Source organism: Oryza glaberrima, chromosome 4 (genome assembly GCF_000147395.1).
Source record: "Oryza glaberrima chromosome 4, OglaRS2, whole genome shotgun sequence".
NCBI classification, from domain to species: Eukaryota; Viridiplantae; Streptophyta; class Magnoliopsida; order Poales; family Poaceae; genus Oryza; species Oryza glaberrima.
The window spans coordinates 25456991-25474960 of NC_068329.1; the positions used below are offsets into that span (position 1 = coordinate 25456991).

Sequence of the window (17970 nt, forward strand, 5' to 3'; positions counted from 1 at the left end):
CGTCTCTTTCTCGCTCGTCCTCAAGCCGTCGCGGGGCAACTTCGCCGTGCATAAGCAGTTCGACTCCGCCGATGGCGGAGATGACTCGATGCCGACGAAGTGGGACCGACATTGGAGCACCATCCTGACATCGGAGGCAGCGACGAGCACTGCCAAGACGCAAGAGGAGGGAGGAAGAGGAAGGAGAGAGAAGAGGGGAGAGGAAGGGTAAAGGAGGAAGAAGGAAGAGGATGACATGTGGGGCCCACATGTCAGTGGGTCCCACTATTTTTTTTTCATGTGTGAATGACATGTCAGTTCTACGTATTTTTGTTTTTTGTTTTCACTCTAATGCCACAGAAGCTGTACGTCAACGACACGTAGAATGAATACCGGGTCAACGCCACGTAGGCGACACATCAGCCAAAACCGCTTCCAAAACCAACCAGGGATATAATTTGCATCAGCTTTGATAGTTGGAGGAGTCGATATACCCGATTTTATGGTTGGAGGTTATGAATCATACTAGATCCATAGTTGAGGGAGTCAAGTATGCTTTTTTTTTTTCTTTTGCATTCCTGGTGGTGAGCTCGCCGCCCCGTTACGTCTTTGTCATTTTTTGGGTAATTCAAACTATTTTTTTTTTAAAAAATAGAACAGCAAACACAACATAGGATCCTTGGTTTTTAACTATTTGCCCCTCTTCCGGAGTGCCATTATCCATATGCCAATCTTCCAGATTTTTTTACACAAACACTACTACAAGAAAGAGATTTTCTTCCTAATTAGTGTGCCATGGCAGCAATGGAGACTTGAAATGACCTTTTTGCCCCTGGTCTCTTATGATATGAGAGATTATATACAAACATATGTTAACAAATATCATTGAACAAGTTCACCACAATATAATAATAGATTAAACATAGCCACTTATATATAGAACCGAACCATCCATATTACAATATATATTACCAACCTGACATGTTCACAAGACCATAATAAGACATCACATACAAGTAATCCCTCGTAATAAAGTTCATTGGGAGTTGCTTGGGCGGCATCACATGCATCCTTGGTCTTTTTTCTTTCCACCTTTGCTTTTGTCTTCCTCTTCCTGCAAAATATTAATTACTCCCTCCTTTCCTAAATGTTTGACGTCATTAACTTTTTTAAACATGTTTGACTGTTCGTATTATTAAAAACTTTTGTGAAATATGTAAAACTATATGTATACATAAAAGTATATATTTCACAATAAATCAAATGATAGGAAAAGAATTAATAATTACTTAAATTTTTTGAATAAAACGAACGGTCAAATATTTTTTAAAAAGTCAACGGCATCAAATATTTTAGGATGGAGGGAGTAGTATATATCAACAATCAAGAAAATGGCACCAGCAATTGAAAGAAGTGAACAAGTGAAGCAACATTTTTCACTAGCAGGCGGGAGGGGCGGCGACGCTAGCAGGCGAGAGGGGCGACAGCACTAACGTGCGGGAGCGGCGGCGGCGCTAGCGGGCGGGATGGGCCCCGCGTCGCCGGCGACGCGAGCAGGCGTGAGGAGCGGTGGCGTGAGCGAAGTAGCGAACGGATGGAGAGCGATACAGCCTGGAACGAGAATAGTATTACTTTGACTCAGGGGTAAAAAGGTCATTTCAAGTCTCCATGTCACACTAATTAGGGAGAAAATCTCTATCTTGTGTTGTTTGTGTAAAAAAATCTGGCAGGGTGGCATAGGGATAGTGGCACACCGGAAGAGTGGCAAATAGTTAAAAACCCCATCTCGAGCGTTGCTATGCTAGCTATTTCCCAAAACTCTTCTATAGTTCTTATCTCAACACTGGCGAGCCGCGAGCCACAGTTTTACCGTCGGCGGCGGCTGCTGCTGGAGTCTGCCTGAAGTAATCTCATGATCTCATCCCCTCCTGTGCGGCAAGCAAATCAGCACACATTCGCACCGCCGACGCCGAACAGAACAACAACAACCACCCCCTCGACCGAAAGAGACGAGCACTTCGTTCCCATATCCGCACTTATTTTACGGCAAAAATCTCCTCCTCCCTCCCCTACCACGATCTCCGGCGTCCCCATCCGCGCCTCCAACTCGCTGTTGCCCTCACCTCGATCCCCCCTTGCTGCTCCCCACGTTCTCTCCCCGTGGTCCCGAGTCCCGACGGCTGCTGCCAGGTTGCCTCAAATCTCCCCAAGGCCATCGCACGATCCCCCACACACTCTAAGCTTGAAGTGTCTTTCCTTCCTTTCCATGGCCGCGATGTATCGTCCCGATCCGGCGAACCCCGCCGCCCGCCGCCCGCGCCTCGTCGTGCTCCTCCTCGTTGCCTTCTTCGCCCTCCAGCTGCTCGTCTTCCTCGCCTTCCGCGGCGCGCCCTCCCCGAGCTCCCCCGATGCCGCCGTTGACCGCGTGCCGGTGTCGGCGCGCCGTGACGGCGAGGACTCCGGCTGCGTGGGCGGGCTAGTGTACGTCTACGACCTCCCGCCGGTCTTCAACGAGGATCTGCTCGCCCTGTGCGAGGTGCTCGCGCCGATGTACTCGCTGTGCCCGTACCTCGCCAACGACGGGCTCGGGTTCCCGGCGAAGGGGGGCAACCAGTCGGAGTTCCCGCCGGCCGAGCTGGTTGGGTCGTGGTACTCCTCCGACCAGTTCGCGCTCGAGCACATCGTCCACCGCCGCCTGCTCTCGCACCGGTGCCGCACCACCGATCCGGCCCGCGCCACGGCGTTCTTCGTGCCGTTCTACGCGGGGCTGGCCGTCGGGCGCCACCTGTGGGCGACCAACGCCACCGACGCCGACCGCGACAGGGACTGCCTCGCGCTGCTGTTGTGGCTCCACGCGCAGCCGTACTACAAGCGGTCTAATGGCTGGGACCACTTCATCGCGCTCGGCCGCATCACCTGGGACTTCCGCCGCTCGCCGGACGGCGGGTGGGGCGGAAGCTTCCTCCTCATGCCCGGGCTGGCCAACACCACCCGCCTGGTCATCGAGCGCGATCCCTGGGACGCCATGGACGTCGGCATCCCTTACCCGACCAGCTTCCACCCGCGCACCGCCGCCGACGTGCGCGCGTGGCAGCGGTACGCCTCGTCCCGCTCTCGCCCCAAGCTCTTCGCCTTCGCCGGCGCCCCGCGATCGGCAATCAAGGGGGATTTCCGCGGCCTGCTGCTCGAGGAGTGCCAGGCGGCCGGGGACGCGTGCGGCGCGCTGGACTGCGGCGAGGGCAGGTGCATCAAGCAAAACGAGCTCGTCATGGAGCTGTTCCTGGGCGCGCGCTTCTGCCTGCAGCCGCGCGGGGACAGCTTCACCCGGCGGTCGCTGTTCGACTGCATGGTGGGCGGCGCCGTGCCGGTGCTCTTCTGGCGGCGGAGCGCGTACCGGCAGTACGGGTGGTACGTGCCGGTGGGCAACAGTCAGGAGGAAGAATGGTCCGTGTTCATCGACCGCGACGAGCTGCGCGCCGGCAATGTCACCGTTCGTGGCGTTCTTGCGGCCATCCCGGAAGCGAAGGTGCGGGAGATGAGGAATCGCGTGGTGGAGATGATACCCAAGCTGGTGTACTCCGCTGCAGACAAGGAGGGGCTCGGCGACGGCATGAAGGACGCCGTGGACGTCATGATCGACGGCATGCTGCGGCGAGCGGCTGAGCAGCGCCGGAGTTGGAGGAAAGTGTAAAATCTTGTGGCCGGAACAGATCAAATTGATCATTCTTTTTTACACATATTTTTTGTTCCTTTTTCAAAAGAAAAGAAAAGGAATCACTACCACTTGGTACATTTTGTATTGTCGTGAGAGTAGGTGTGAATTACGAGTTTACGACACAGGTGATTAATGGATGAATTTGTGCATTTCCGAACACTAGTACTCGTAGTAACATGGTGCACATTGGAGTTTGTAAAACTGCTTGATGAGCTGCACGCCTGCACACAACAGTAGATTCTTTTTATAGTTGACCGTTGATCTGTACACTAAAGAGTGGTTTGGCTCCTCGATCAGATGATTCAGATCTAAACATGTTACCATGAAGCACAACATCTTGTTGCGGGCAGCCTGGCGCCAAAAGCAAACAAAACTGTAAATTGATGAGCGGCAGACAAATGCAATGGCCAAGTGGGAAATAAAGTATTTGACCATAGTCTCTATATACTTCTCGACAGCCATTGGAATCTTGGCGAGTTTACCATGTGTTTGTTTAACAAAGTTAGAACCAGCGCGGTTCTGGAAGTACCATCTCATGGATCGCCATAGGAAAACACAAGTCAAGATTGAAACTCTTATCATATGAGATTTCTCCAAAGTTATGATGGATTTTATAACCTCGTTTCGAACTAGTGGGGTTCCTAAGACCATTCACTGGAAATAAGTTTATCCCTAACAAGCACTTTTAAGAGTCTTTAAGAAGGGGCTCTTAACTAAATCTTCACCTCGGAGCTATCCAACTTAGGACTCTCACAGTGCAAGCTATGGGACCTGTACCCCAGTCCAAAAAATTGGTCCTAAGACACTCACCCCACAGTGCAAGCACCCATATATGTGTGGCTTAATCGCATAGAGGCACTGGTAAATGGTACCAAGCCCACAGTGGGCGTGACCCTAGCTTCCGGACCAATGGAGCGAACGAAAATTTATTTCCTCCACCTACCCCTTCCAGCCCTTCCTCTCTCGCGCGAGACTGATCCTCTCCTCGAGTACTACTCCTCTTCTCCTCTCCACGCCTCTTCTCCTCTCACGCCAGGAGGCGACGGCGCCACCAGTTGCCGCCTCGTCGTCATGGTGGCGGCGCCGCCGCCTCGCCTCCTTCCCCTCTCTCTCTATCCCTCGCCGCGCCTCCTTCTCCTCCCTCGCCACGACGCCGACGGGAAGCCGCGCCGAGGAGGCGTCCCCGGCGGCGGCGGCTGGCGCGGTGGCGGAGGCTCGACCGGGGGACGCCTCCACCGCGGCGACCTCACCGAGGGAGACCTCGAGCAGCCGCCGCCACCGCGAGGAGGAGCGGGTGGGCTGGGCCGGCGGCGGATCTGGCGGACGCGGCGCTCATCGGCGCGAGGAGGAGCGGCGAGCGATTCGAGGCGGCGGCGAGGAGGAGGAGGAGGAGGAGTCCCCGGGAAGGCACCGGCGCAACGGTTCCCCTCTCCAAGAAGAGGCACGGCGGAGGCGGTGTGGTAGAAGAGGCGGCGCGGCCTCCTCCTCGCCTCCCACGCCGCCGCGGCACGGCCTCCTCCCTGTCGACCGCGCCGCTGATCCTGACCCCGCCGGCGCCGCCGCAGTCAGCTCCGTCATCAATCGACGCAGCGGCGGATGGATCCGCCTTTCCCGACGGCGGGGGCGGCGAGGGCGGCGGGAACAGACGGCGGCGAGGACGAAGCGGGTGCGGGACAGTGGACTCTTGTGTGATTCCTCTTTGTGTTCTTGTGTGATTCCTCTTTGTGTTCTTGTGTGATTCCTCTCCTCTTTGTGTTCTTGGGTGATTCATCTTGTGTTCTTGTGTGATTTCTCTCGTGTTCTTGTGTGATTCCTCTCGTGTTCTTGTGTGATTGGCAACGAAATCGGTAGCGGGAGGAGGGGATTTAGGCACGACTTCTTGCTGATTTTTCGAGGGTGAATAGGGGATTTCGCCAGGGGAATCTCGAGCAAGAGCACCGGGCGGCGAGGGAACGATTCCCACAGCGCACGCGCCTCACGTCGATTCCTCCGTGCGTCCCCTTTTCCAGGCGAGGTTTCGTGCCCCCTAGTTTAGGCACGAGCGCCCTAGCTGAGACGCGGGTCTGAGCGACACGGCAGCAAAAATCCGACGTGGCGCGACTAAGGCACGGTCCAGGTTGACGCACTGTGAGAGGCCTTATATGCTTCTATGGTCGGTTTGGTTTGACGTCAAATTTATACGTGTGTGAGTTGGATGGATGGGCCTTGTGGAATTTTTTGTGGGACAGTTTTTTATGAGGGGTCTGGTTTACCATCTTACCAAATTCTATTGTTATCCCCTCCGTTAAAAAATATAGGAAAATTACAAAAACCATCACATAAGATTGACATTCCACTACATAAGTTATTTTGTTGCGAATGATCATCCTATATATGGTTTTGTTGTAAAAACCACCCTAATATGCATGTGCTTAACCGAATGAGTATGTTATCACTAATGTAGGCTCTATAGGCTAAGGTAGCCGACTCAATCTTGTCCAAGTGCTTGTATGAAATTCATTCTTCATATTTCACTGAATTTCTTACTACACATAGAGAAACTCAGTGCAACAACGTTTGAGCTTTCATCAGCAATTTTATTTGTAGATTCTTTTTTAAAAAAAGTCAAGACTATACTCCTAGCTTTGGAACGACCATATTGACGCCTCACGATTTATGCAAATATATTGATTCAGTTAAATATGTGTGCACTGGGTTGTTTTACAACAAAACCGAGTTGGGGTTGGCATTTGCAACATAATGATTTGTCGGGTGGAATGTCAAATTTCAAGTAACTTTTGGTGTGGTTTTTGTAAATTTTCCGAAAACATATGATGTGTTTTGACTGTCTAAATGATCGTAAATTTCTCTTACGGTTACAAAATCTTGATCATAAGTAAAGGGCCTCATTGTTACACTTACACTTATACTTATAAGCCAAAATTTGAATTTTAAAACTAAATTTTGAATTTGGTTTTTTCATCGTAGTTTATTTTATAACATTTGCTTTTGGGTTATTAAGGACACGCATATATAAGTTTTACTCACAACTAATTTTTTATTTACTAATAAGTGATTTGGATAAGCATATGAATAAGCGTTATCTAATTAATAGTTAGTCAAAGCCCAAAATTGGACAATCAGAATACATCTTATATTTCTGAACAGATGGAGTAGCCTTCAATCTCCACGGCGAACCATCACTGCTAGGGTTGAAAGTGATTTGGATAATTTCCGTCTGACCGGACCTTTTTCGGATTCGGATAGTTTCGGTTAGATATATCCGGAAATTTTCGAATTCGATTTTTTTTTTGGATATGAAAACAAATATGATATAGGTGATATCTGTCGGATATTATCCGGTATTTTTCCATCGGATATCCATCTTACACATAAGGCTGTCATAGCCCATAAGCCAACCCAACCAAGGAGGAGGCAAATCAGACTTCTTGGCAAAGATGAATTTTGAATTGAATTTTATGATACTAAATGAACTCATATGAAAAAATTGTCAAAAACAAAGTTGTAGAACTCATTAAGATCTACTCCCTCCGTCCCAAAATAAGTGCAGATTTGCACTATTCATGTCCAACATTTGATCGTTCGTCTTATTTGAAAATTTTTTGTGATTAGTATTTTTGTTGTTATTAGATGATAAAACATGAATAGTACTTTATAGATGACTATTTTTATTTTAGTTTTTTTATAAATTTTTCAAATAAGATGAACGGTCAAACGTTGAACACGGATCCCTACAACTGCACTTATTTTGGGACGGAGGTAGTACCAATTTTATTTTGGTCATTTTTCCATCCGAGTTTCATTGAACTATATAAATTTTGAATTTTAAAATATCTTCGAGTAGTAAATGATTTCAAATGGAAAAGTTGTCAAAAACAAAGTTGTATAACTTATCAAGATCTACAACTTTTATTTCGGTTATTTTTCTAGATGACTTTGTTTGAACAGTTTGAATTTGAATTTGAAAATATGACAACTTCAAACAATATTTTCAAATACTAAATGATTTCAACTGAAAAAGTCATCAACAACAAAATTGTATAACTCATCAAGACCTATAACTTTTATTTTGGTCATTTCTTCATCCAACAAAGTGATAGTAACATTGTTCATAAAATTTACATATATCTCATTTGGTTTTATAAACTATAAGAGAGATATGTAAATTTTGTGAACATTATTACTATCGCTTTGTCGGATGAAGAAATAACCAAAATAAAAGTTGTATGTCTTGATGAGTTCTACAACTTTTATGTTCATGACTTTTTCAGCTTAAATTATTTACTACTTCAAAATATCATTTGAAGTTTTGAAATTCAAATTTTGAATTGATAAAACAAAGTCACGAGAAAAAATGGACAAAATAATAGCAGTAAAAACACAATAACATGATAGAGCATGATTTTAGAAACATTTAGGAAAATAATCATCCAATTTGGAGTACATACGAGTGAGATAAACTAGTTTCAATTTTTAAAATTTTATTTTCGCATACGGCTCTTCAAGACACCCGTATGGAAAATTTGATTTTTCCATGCGGGCTCTTAAGTGGTCCGCATGCAAAAATGAGCTCATTTTGGCGTCTTAAGGAGTCGTATGCGAAAATGCCAACACGGCAAGTTGTGGTCCTTTTGCAAAAATTATAGGGTCTCGTACACAAAAATCGTTTGTGTAGTAGTGAGGGGTTTTTATATTCTGATTAATATTCGTCACCGTATTCGTTTTGCTTCGTATTCGCTCCGTATTTGTATTCAATAATATTCGATTTCGTTTTAATATCCGGGTTTCCGATTCCGATTTCGATTCCGAAAAAAATATAAAAAATGAATATGATAGAGCTAGTTTTCGACCGTATTCGATCTGTTTTCATTCCTCATCACTGCATTAGAATTCACAACCGGTCCAGGGAGTTACCGCATGCACTGACATGGGGGCCCGTATCTATTATATTATTAAAACAGCTTTGAAAGGAGGCATCACGTTCACTGTGGGGGCTAGAAATTCCCACATTAATCGGAGAAAAAGAAAAAGAGAGTCCAAGTAGAAATACAATTTAAAAATAGCTGAAATTCGGAATTAAAATTAAGCAATATTGAAAGAAGAGTCCATATAATAACCCAATGTGAGATTAATTAATATTCGAAATAAAAAAATAAAATCCGAAATCTCTATCCCTTCTCTACTACTTAAAAAATAGAAATATTTCCTTCATCCGTTTAAATGAAAAAAGCGAAAAAAAAGAAAGTCCGATTCCCCTTGAAAAAAAAAGATCCGATCACTTAAAAAGGAAAACCAAAAAAGTGAGATTAATTAATATTCAAAATAAAAAAATAAAATCCGAAATCTCTATCTCTTCCCTACTACTTAAAAAATAGAAACATTTCCTTCATCCGTTTAAATAAAAAAAGCAAAAAAAAAAGAAGGTCCGATTCCCCTTGGAAAAAAAAGATCCTATCACTTAAAAAGGAAAACCAAAAAAGTCCGAGAAAAAATACCGTTAAAATAAAAAACGAAAAAAAATAAAAATAAAAGTCCGATTCCCCTGGCAAAAAAAAAATCCGATCACTTAAAAAGGAAAAAAAACAAAAAGTCTGAGAAAAAATAGCGAAAAAAACAACTAAAAAAATGTCCGATTCAAAAGTGGCGAAAAAACAAAAAATAAAACCGTAGATCAGTTTCCCCTAAAAAGGGTACGGTTCCTGTATAAGGCTGATAAAAAAGTGGCGGACAAATAAAAAAATTTGTGAAAAAACACCTAAATATGGCCGTCTGATTCACTGTTCATAAAAATAAAAAACGCACGAGAAAAAAAAAAGTAAAAACGCGACAAAAAAAAGTCAAATTTCTATTCGTTTTAGGAGTCCACATATATCTTTTCTCTATCTCAAATCTAATCTAATCAAACTATTTAAAAAGAAAAGTTTTCATCGTACAAAAAAAAAGAAAAAAAACGCGTGAGAAAAAAAACAAAAAAAACATGTGAGACAAAATGTCAGAAAAAAGCAAAAGAAACGCTTAAAAAAGGTTTCCATCGTCTATAAAAAATTAGAAAAGCGCGCGAGAAAAAATATTTCCATCGTCCGTAAAAAATAAAAAAAACCATGCGAGGAAAAAACTATTAGAAAAAACATGCCATTTCTAAAAAAAATGGTTTGAAAAAACCGCTCAAGAAAAAAGGTAAAGCACCATTTATAAAAAAAAAAGGTTACTCTGAAAAACTGTGAGAAAAAAAATGCTAAATTGATCTATGCTTGGGTTGGATTGGATCCATCGATTTTGTTCATCTCCTACAGAGCTTTTGTTTCGCCATCTATTTTCCTGTATTGGAAAAAGCAAAAAAAACACCTAGAAAAAACACGCGAGGGAAAAAATGTTAGAAAAAACAAGCAAAAAAACGAGCGAGAAAAAAAGCAAAAAGAAAACATGCTAGGAAAAAACTGTCAGAAAGAAATGTGCCATTTCTGAAAAATGGTTTGAGATAACTATGCATGAAAAAAACACTGTTCATAAAAAAACAAGCCGCTCTGAAAAAATATCAGAAAAAACATTGTTTATAGAAAAAACCAGGATTGAAAACAATAGGATTCAATGCGAGAAAAAACCATTGTTTCTAAAAACAGTTTGAGAAAATCGTCCGACTCAACGCGAGAAAAAAAACACCATTTCTAAAAAAGGGTTAGCGAAAACTATCCGACTCAACATGAGAAAAAATGTCGTTTGTAATAAGAACCGCTCCTAAAAACCGTCCAACTCAACGCGAGATAAAATTGATGGACGCTTGGATTGGATAGGATCCATTGATTTTTTTCCATCTCCTTCATGGCTTTTGTTTCCCTATCTATTCTCCAGTATTGAAAAACCATGAACGTCTCTATATGCAATTATCAGACTATTTTTGTTAAGTATAGCTATTATTCTTGATAACATAGATATAAAAATAATATTAAAAAATAAACATATTTTAAATTGTTATTTAGAGAAGAGTGCACAATGACTCTATTTTGTGTAGACTTGACCATGCAAGGCGGTGCATGATTTGATTGATCATGTTACTATTTGCACGAATGAGATTCGCTGTCGAGGCTAGAAATTCCCACATTAATCGGAGAAAAAAAAAGAAGAGTCCAAGTAGAAATGCAATCTAAAAATAGCTGAAATTCGGAATTAAAAATAAGCAATATCGAAAGAGGAGTCCATATAAGACCCTAATACGAGATTAATCAAAATTCAAAATAAAAATAAAATAAAATCCAAAATTAGAAAATAAAAGGAGAGTCCAAGTAGGAATATATTTTAAAAATAACCGAAATTCGGAATTAAAAATAAGGAATATTGAGAGAAGAGTCCATATAAGAACCCAACACGCGATTAATCAAAATTCAAAATAAAAATAAAATAAAATCCGAAATTAGAAAATAAAAGGAGAGTCCAAGTAGGAATATATTTTAGAAATAACTGAAATTCGGATTAAAAATAAAGAATATTGAGATAAGAGTCCATATAAGAACCCAATACGAGATTAGTTAATATTCGGAATAAAAATAAAAATAAAATCCATAATTAGCAAAAAGAAAAGAAGACTTCAACTGAAATTCGGAATTAAAAAAAGCAATATTGAAAGAAGAATTCATATAAGAACCCAATACGAGATTAATTAAAATTCAGAAAAAATAAAATGATATCCAAAATTAGAAAAACCAAAAGAGAGTTCAAGTAGGAATACAATTTTGAAACAACTAAAATTCAAAAAATAAAAAATAAAAATATTAAAAGAACACTATACGGTATTAATTAAAATTTGAAAAAAAATAAATTCTGAAATTAGAAAAATAAAAAAAATCAATTAGGAATACAATTTATAAACAACAGAAATTGATGATAAAAAAAAGACTATTGAAAAAAAAGACTATCTAAACACATGACAAGATAAATTAAGTAACAAACCTATAAAAGAGTAGAGTGGTGGTGGTTGATACGACATATAAAAACTATTAGTAAAACACCAAATATAATCCTAATGATGATTAAAAGGAGGACGACAGGCAGGCCGTAAAGCAAACGGGCAAGGCGGTTGCCGGGACTTTTAGAAAGTAAAAAAAACCCATTGATAATCATATTTGATTTTTAAAATCTCAATGATAATAAAAAGGAGAAGCAGTGTGCGGGTGTATAGGACTTCTAGAAAATAAAAAATAAATTCCAACGATAGTTATATTCGATTTTTTGAATCCCAATGACAATAAAGAATAGGCCGTAAAGGAGTATAGTGGCATCGTTTGATAGGACTTCTAAATATTATAAAAAAGAAACCCAACAAGACAATAAATTCTAAAAACTACAAGGTCTAATTTTTAAAGGTTCGGAACTTCTAAAAAGTAAAAAAAACAATGATAATCATGTTTGATTTTAAAATCTCAATCACAATAAAGAATGGAGGCAGCGGATGAGCCATAAAGGAGTACAATGGCAAAGCCGCTAACGGTTTGGCGAGACTTATAGAAAGTAAAAAATGAACCCGAACGATAATTATGTTCGATTTGTAAAATTCCAATGACAATAAAGAGAAAAGACAGTAGTTGGGCCGTAGAGGAGTATAATGGTAGCGTTTAATGGGACTTCTAGAAATTATAAAAACGAAACCCAATAAGATAATAAACTCAAAAAACTATAAGATCCAATTTTTATTGGTTTGAAGGAAAATGTACAAGGAAACAGATCACCAGCAGATTAAATAGTATTTTGTGAAAGTGAAACGAGTTTAGCACTGTGCATTTACTATTTTGCATGCTAATTTGCATCAACTTATGAATTATTGGGTTCATCATGAAGGACAGCCAACCAGCCCAGTCTTGCATGATGCAAGCTATGACTGTAGTGAGTCTGTGAGTTAAAGATTACAGAGTATTAGAATTGAGCTTATGGCACTAGGGTAACTTTATTGGTGTTAGGAAACGAATGACAAAGAAACGATAAAAAACAATAGATAAATCACAGAAGACACAAGATTTAACGTGAAAAATCCTCTCAAAGCAGGAGAGAAAAAACCACGGGCACCGACGAGCAATCTATTCAAGATAGCCCACTGGCGGTGGAACACCACCAACTCCCTAAATTCTGACATGTGGGCCCATTATTCATCCCCTCTTCAAATAGGTGTGCAGGGTCTGAAATTTGAATTAGAAATAGCCAGGGTTTGTGAATATGAGTATTTCTTTTCTATGTTCAGTGGTAGACCGAGCAAGCAAATAAAAAAGGATATGACAGAAGTAAGAGGTAGCAGCTGGTGTGACTTTTAGAAATTATATAATTAGAAATATGGTGATAGCTATTTAATAAATCTCAAGTAAAATCATACTTAAAAATATATATGATTTTGTTTAGGTGCTAGCTGCGCAAATGCGCGGGCCACCCAGCTAGTTTTGTATGATTGTATAAAAAAATTCTAAAAAATATAGCTACATCTTATATATTACTACGTCTTTGTTCATTGGTGTGATTACTTCAACAAGAGATGCGTGTTCTCTATATCCTCTTCAAGCCCCTGTTGTTGTAGGAGGACAGCAAATAATGATCCAGTGACCTGATTATAGTCATCGTTGTTTTAAAACAAGGTTAGATATAATGACACCAGTTTGAGCGCTTATTTAAAAAAAAAAGAACTCAAATGCCACCTTAGACTCCTGTTGTTTTAAAGATCCTTGTAGAGAATTTTCGGTATTCATATATTTTGGACTTTGTAGTGTTTCAGTACGATTTCGGCCCGTTTCAGTACCCTGTTTGTACTGGGCTTCAAGCCTACGAGATTAAGCTCCTCTTCCTGGGCCTAAAGCCTACAACTCCCTTTGACCCAAACTTATAGCCGCGTGCGATTTTGAACACACCGAAGTCCGAAATCAACCAAACTTGGCGACAAGTCGAGGCGGAGCAGAGCCGGCGATTCGGATGTTCGATTCGGACGCGAAATGCAGCGAAGAAAAGCACTGAAATCACATCAAGCACCAACGATTTTACCCCGGACAGTAGTGCGGTTGCAGCGTTTCGCTTGGCTTTGCTGCTGCGAATCTCTGTACGAGGCAGCTCCAAGGAAGGAATGGTTCGTCTGCAGAAAGGCCGTTCATTCCCGAGCGGAGCTAGTACCCAGCACTCCAGCTTTCCGAGCCTGCAATGATCTCTCCCTCCTCACGCACCATCGAAAGCGGTTCCAGCTCGAGACAGGTCGTCCTCAATCCATAGCCGTCTGATGCATGCTCATCGGCTCCTTTCTACGTCCCCATCATCGCACGATTCATCAGAATTCAGAGGATCCATCACGAGCAGATCAAGTGGTAGTCTCGCAGTCACAGACCTACTCACTCACAGCTGCAGTCTAGCAGATCGAGCAAAAGAACACGATGAAATGCCGTCCAAAGAGAGAAATGGTGTAGTAATCAGCATGTACGGTATGCAACTATGCATCAGTGATTCAGTGCTAACTGGTCAGTAGCATGGAGTACTATCGTACTGGTATTATGCAAAGGCAACTGCGTTTACTGATATTGTTCCTTAAGCTTGTTACCGAGCATTTCAGGCCCATCTTGCAAAATCGCTTGTGCAGGACTCCACTCTCACATGGCAGACAGCGCTTTGTTCCCATTCCACTAGGTACTAGTCCTGAGTTAACGCAGCCGACAAATAGAAACAGACCCAGGTGCAAGTGTGATTAGTCTTTCTTAGATGGAGAAGCTTTCTACTGAAGAACTGGAGAATGGAATTTAGTCTATTCTTTCCACGTGGAACACGTATAAGAACCCACGAGCACTATTGAATCTGCAGTTTTTAAGTCTCAAATACTTGTGACCTGATGATGACACATTGACACTACATAGTAAGAAATGCAGTTAAATTGACTACTAGTATAGTTTCAGTGTTCTGGGACGTCAAGCTGTTCATCTCAGTGGAGATAAAACAATCACACACGGCCATCTGAACCAAAGGTCTAGTGAACCCCACCACAACCGACACAAACAGCAGTAGTGCAGTACTCTTCGGTTCAAGCACCGTCCACACTCCACCTTGTGAAATCACAAAACAACCCCCCAAAACTGACCGTGCAGTTGTAGGAGTAGGACCATCTCGCTCATTGACCGTTTGTTTTGGCTCCTTCAGGTTTGGCAAAGGGATCACCGGACGACGAAATATATGGACGAAAACGCAACGAGCCCAGCGAGAAGGGCGCGCCTGTTTTTGTGTGAGATGTTGCGTGCCGTTTGGCGGTTTGGCACCCGCGTAGTAGTAGTAGTACGTCACAGCGAGGAAGATGATGACTAGGCGTAGCCGCTTTATTATCCTGGAGTTGAGAGAAAGGGGGACGCGAACTTCTGAAAAGCGGGATGCAGCCATTGCAATCCAGCCAAGAAGCGTGCAAACGCCGCGCCGCGCACCGCGCAGGCAGGGCATCCCCCGCGTCCGAATATGGCCAAGACCACCATGGCATCGTCATCCGCTGCAAACTTTCCTCCTCTTCCCCCCCTAGTAGTCGACTCTCGGGACCACGCTCTCTGATCATCTCATCTCACCCATTTGCGTCGCCTAGCCCGCGATACGAGCAATAATGACGTAACACGGGAAAAAGGCAAGGGGGTGGGTCCGCAATGTCAGGCTCGGTGCAGGATCACATGATGCGCAACCAGGGAAGTTACTGTCGCGTACGCTGTACCGTGCGTTCAAAATGTTGTGTACTAGCTTTGAGGTGAATTTGCATCGAAAATGTTCTGATTTGTAAGTTGTGAACTCGAACTTGGCCCGTCCAAACTTCAGGCCGGTGCAAGCAAGAAAGAGCTGAAATTTTGGCTTTAGTCCCCGAACAAACAATGACTAGACGTGTGTGGGCTTAAGTGGTCACAATCTACTACAAGTGCATCCTTAATTCGGTGGGCCTAGCACTGTACTTCTTCACTTAACAAAGAAATGAAGAACACAACATGGTGCAACAGTGCCAGCTGTAGTTAGGGGATTAGAGGGGAGACTGGTGTTGAATCTAGAATGTGCAACGCACTACTACTACCTACCGTGTCGCTGTGAAATGGAATTGCAGATAGTTTTTTTTTCTAATAACGAGTTGCAGAATGCAGATAACTAGTGGGCAACCAAGAACAAACAGAGAGCCCCAATGCAAGTATGCAACCAAGCAGAGCAAGAACAAGGCATAACAATCACAAGAACAAATCCAAGAGAAAAACAAAACATGGTTCCGAGCTCTAACAAAATAGGCATCACAATCACCGTTCTCCACCTGAGGATCCAATCATTCAAATCCTATCTAACTACCGAGTACTACCAACCAGGAAGAGAAGAACACAACTTCAGGATGAGATTATCCATGGAGCCCACGAGCTCAGAAGCGAACACCGGACTGCATCACACCATGCATGCCCAGGGGGGAACAACGAGAGCTCAACGTCGAACACCTGACGCTCACAAGAACGACGCGGCGAGAAGAGCGGCGGCGGAGGCCACAGTGGCCGCAACGCTCGTGGCCGCCGCGGTGGCGCCGTTCTTCTTCTCGGCTTTGTCTGCAGCCTCTTCTCCCGCGGGCGCGTCGGCGGGCGACATGTCAGGCGTGTCGGCCGGAGGCGCGGGTGGGGAATGGGAAGGCGACTTGCCCTTCTTTTTCTTCTTGCCCGCCGCCTTGGGGGAGGGCGCCGGCGAGGAGCCTTCTGGCGCGGGAGAAGCGGCTGGCACATCGCTTGCCGGTCCGGGCGCCGGCGCGGGGGAAGGTGCGCCACCGAAGAGCTCTGGCGGCAGCAGCACGCTGTCCACCGTGTGGATAACCGTCGGGGTGTCGTCCAGCACGGTGGACGCGACGCGGGACTTGTCCATGCCGGTGTCCATGGACACGTCGTCGCCCTTAGTGACGACGGAGAGGTCGTACTTACCCGCTCCGGTGGAGGCCAGGGTCTGGATGTGGCCCTTGATGGTCTTGAGCGACGCCTTGGGCGCGTACTGCGGCAAGGCGTGGTACTGCAGAAGCGTCACCAGCTCGGCGCTGGTCAGCTTGCTCAGATCCGGCAGGCCCTTGGCCTGGAACGCGTCGTCGTTGGGCGCGAACAGCGTCAGCGCCTTGTCCATGGCCGCCTGGTACATCTTCATCACCCCGGACGACACGATGAGCCGCGCGAACTGCTTGCACCCGGCCTTCTCAAGAAGCGCGGTGAGGTTGGTCGACGCGGCCGACGGGGAGTCGAAGAGGCCGGGGAAGGTGATGGGGTCGGAGACCTCAAGAACGGAGAGGTTGTACGGCTCCTGCTTGACGGACTTGGTGTAGGTGGCCTGGAACTTGGAGCCGGGCGCGGCGGAGGCGAACCCAACCTTGCCGCCGCGCAGGTTGGTGATGTTGACGTGGCCCATGTTACCGGAGGCGTCGCCGGTGGTCTGGTACAGCGTGGTGGTGAGCTCGGAGCCGTCGCTGAGGGAGTGCAGCTTCTTGGTGTCGTAGTAGTCGAGGAGGGTGAGGAGGCGGAGCGCGTTCTTGATGTCGGCGAGGGAGAGGTTGGAGACGAGGGAGGACATGGCGCCGTTGGTGAGCACGAGGCAGGTGACTGTGCTCCGGCTGTTGATCTCGTCGCACACCTTGGTCTGGGAGAGGTAGCTGTTGTACAGCGAGTACTCCGGGTAGCCGTCGAGGATGTCCGTGATGTTGTGGGAGCTGACCGCCGCGACGGCGAGGGAGGCGGCCAGGAGGAAGAGCAGGCGGCGGTCGGTGGCGGCCATGGCGGCGGTGGTGGTGTTGTGTGGTGTGGTGTGACACGTTGGGGAGAGGAAGGAGAGTAGTGTGCGCCGTGTTGGGGTTTTAGCTTTTTCTGGGCGTGGGTTTTTGGCCTGTTGGACTTTGGTCTTGGAGGGGTTCAGGTGTTGGGTTGAGTCTTCAAAGAAAAAGAGAAGTTGAGTTTGTGCCGTGACCATGGTTAGGTGCTGGATGGAGTACTGGAGTGTGCAGCACTAAAGCCTGGACATGTGCTGCAGCCTCGATGGTTGTGATGATTTTCTGTGCGGCGGTGGGGTGCTCTTGTTGGCTCGCGTGCTCAGTGCTGTGGACTATGGAGTGCTGGTGTTTTCATGCCTAGCACGTTTGTGTTAACCACACATGATTGAGAGTTTTAATCGAATACTCGATATGCTAAAAATCCAGTAGTATGGTCTAAGAGTATCTATGAGAATGGCCACATATATTTAGGTTATGTTGGTACGACATTAACTCCCCGTTTTTGTTGGTAAGCTATAATTATTAAATTGAGGCA

General features: G+C 44.7%; 2 protein-coding genes across 2 annotated transcripts; one reads left to right on the top strand and one right to left on the bottom strand.

The window, feature by feature from the left end:
* The first annotated feature begins 1730 nt into the window (after positions 1-1730).
* LOC127769639 (xyloglucan galactosyltransferase XLT2-like) lies at positions 1731-4132 on the top strand. Its single transcript, XM_052295242.1, has one exon. The coding sequence runs from the start codon at positions 1892-1894 to the stop codon at positions 3668-3670; it is 1779 nt and encodes a 592-aa protein (XP_052151202.1). The 5' UTR covers positions 1731-1891; the 3' UTR covers positions 3671-4132.
* An 11736-nt stretch (positions 4133-15868) lies between these two features.
* LOC127772254 (fasciclin-like arabinogalactan protein 8) lies at positions 15869-17650 on the bottom strand. Its single transcript, XM_052298266.1, has one exon. It carries the CDS (start codon positions 17633-17635, stop codon positions 16148-16150), a length of 1488 nt encoding a protein of 495 aa, XP_052154226.1. The 5' UTR covers positions 17636-17650; the 3' UTR covers positions 15869-16147.
* Positions 17651-17970: the final 320 nt, after the last annotated feature.

Excerpts from the sequence above, each read along its gene's own strand:
- LOC127769639 (XM_052295242.1), top strand. The coding sequence starts at position 1,892 with ATGATCTCATCCCCTCCTGTGCGGCAAGCAAATCAGCACACATTCGCA.
- LOC127772254 (XM_052298266.1), bottom strand. The coding sequence starts at position 17,635 with ATGGTCACGGCACAAACTCAACTTCTCTTTTTCTTTGAAGACTCAACC.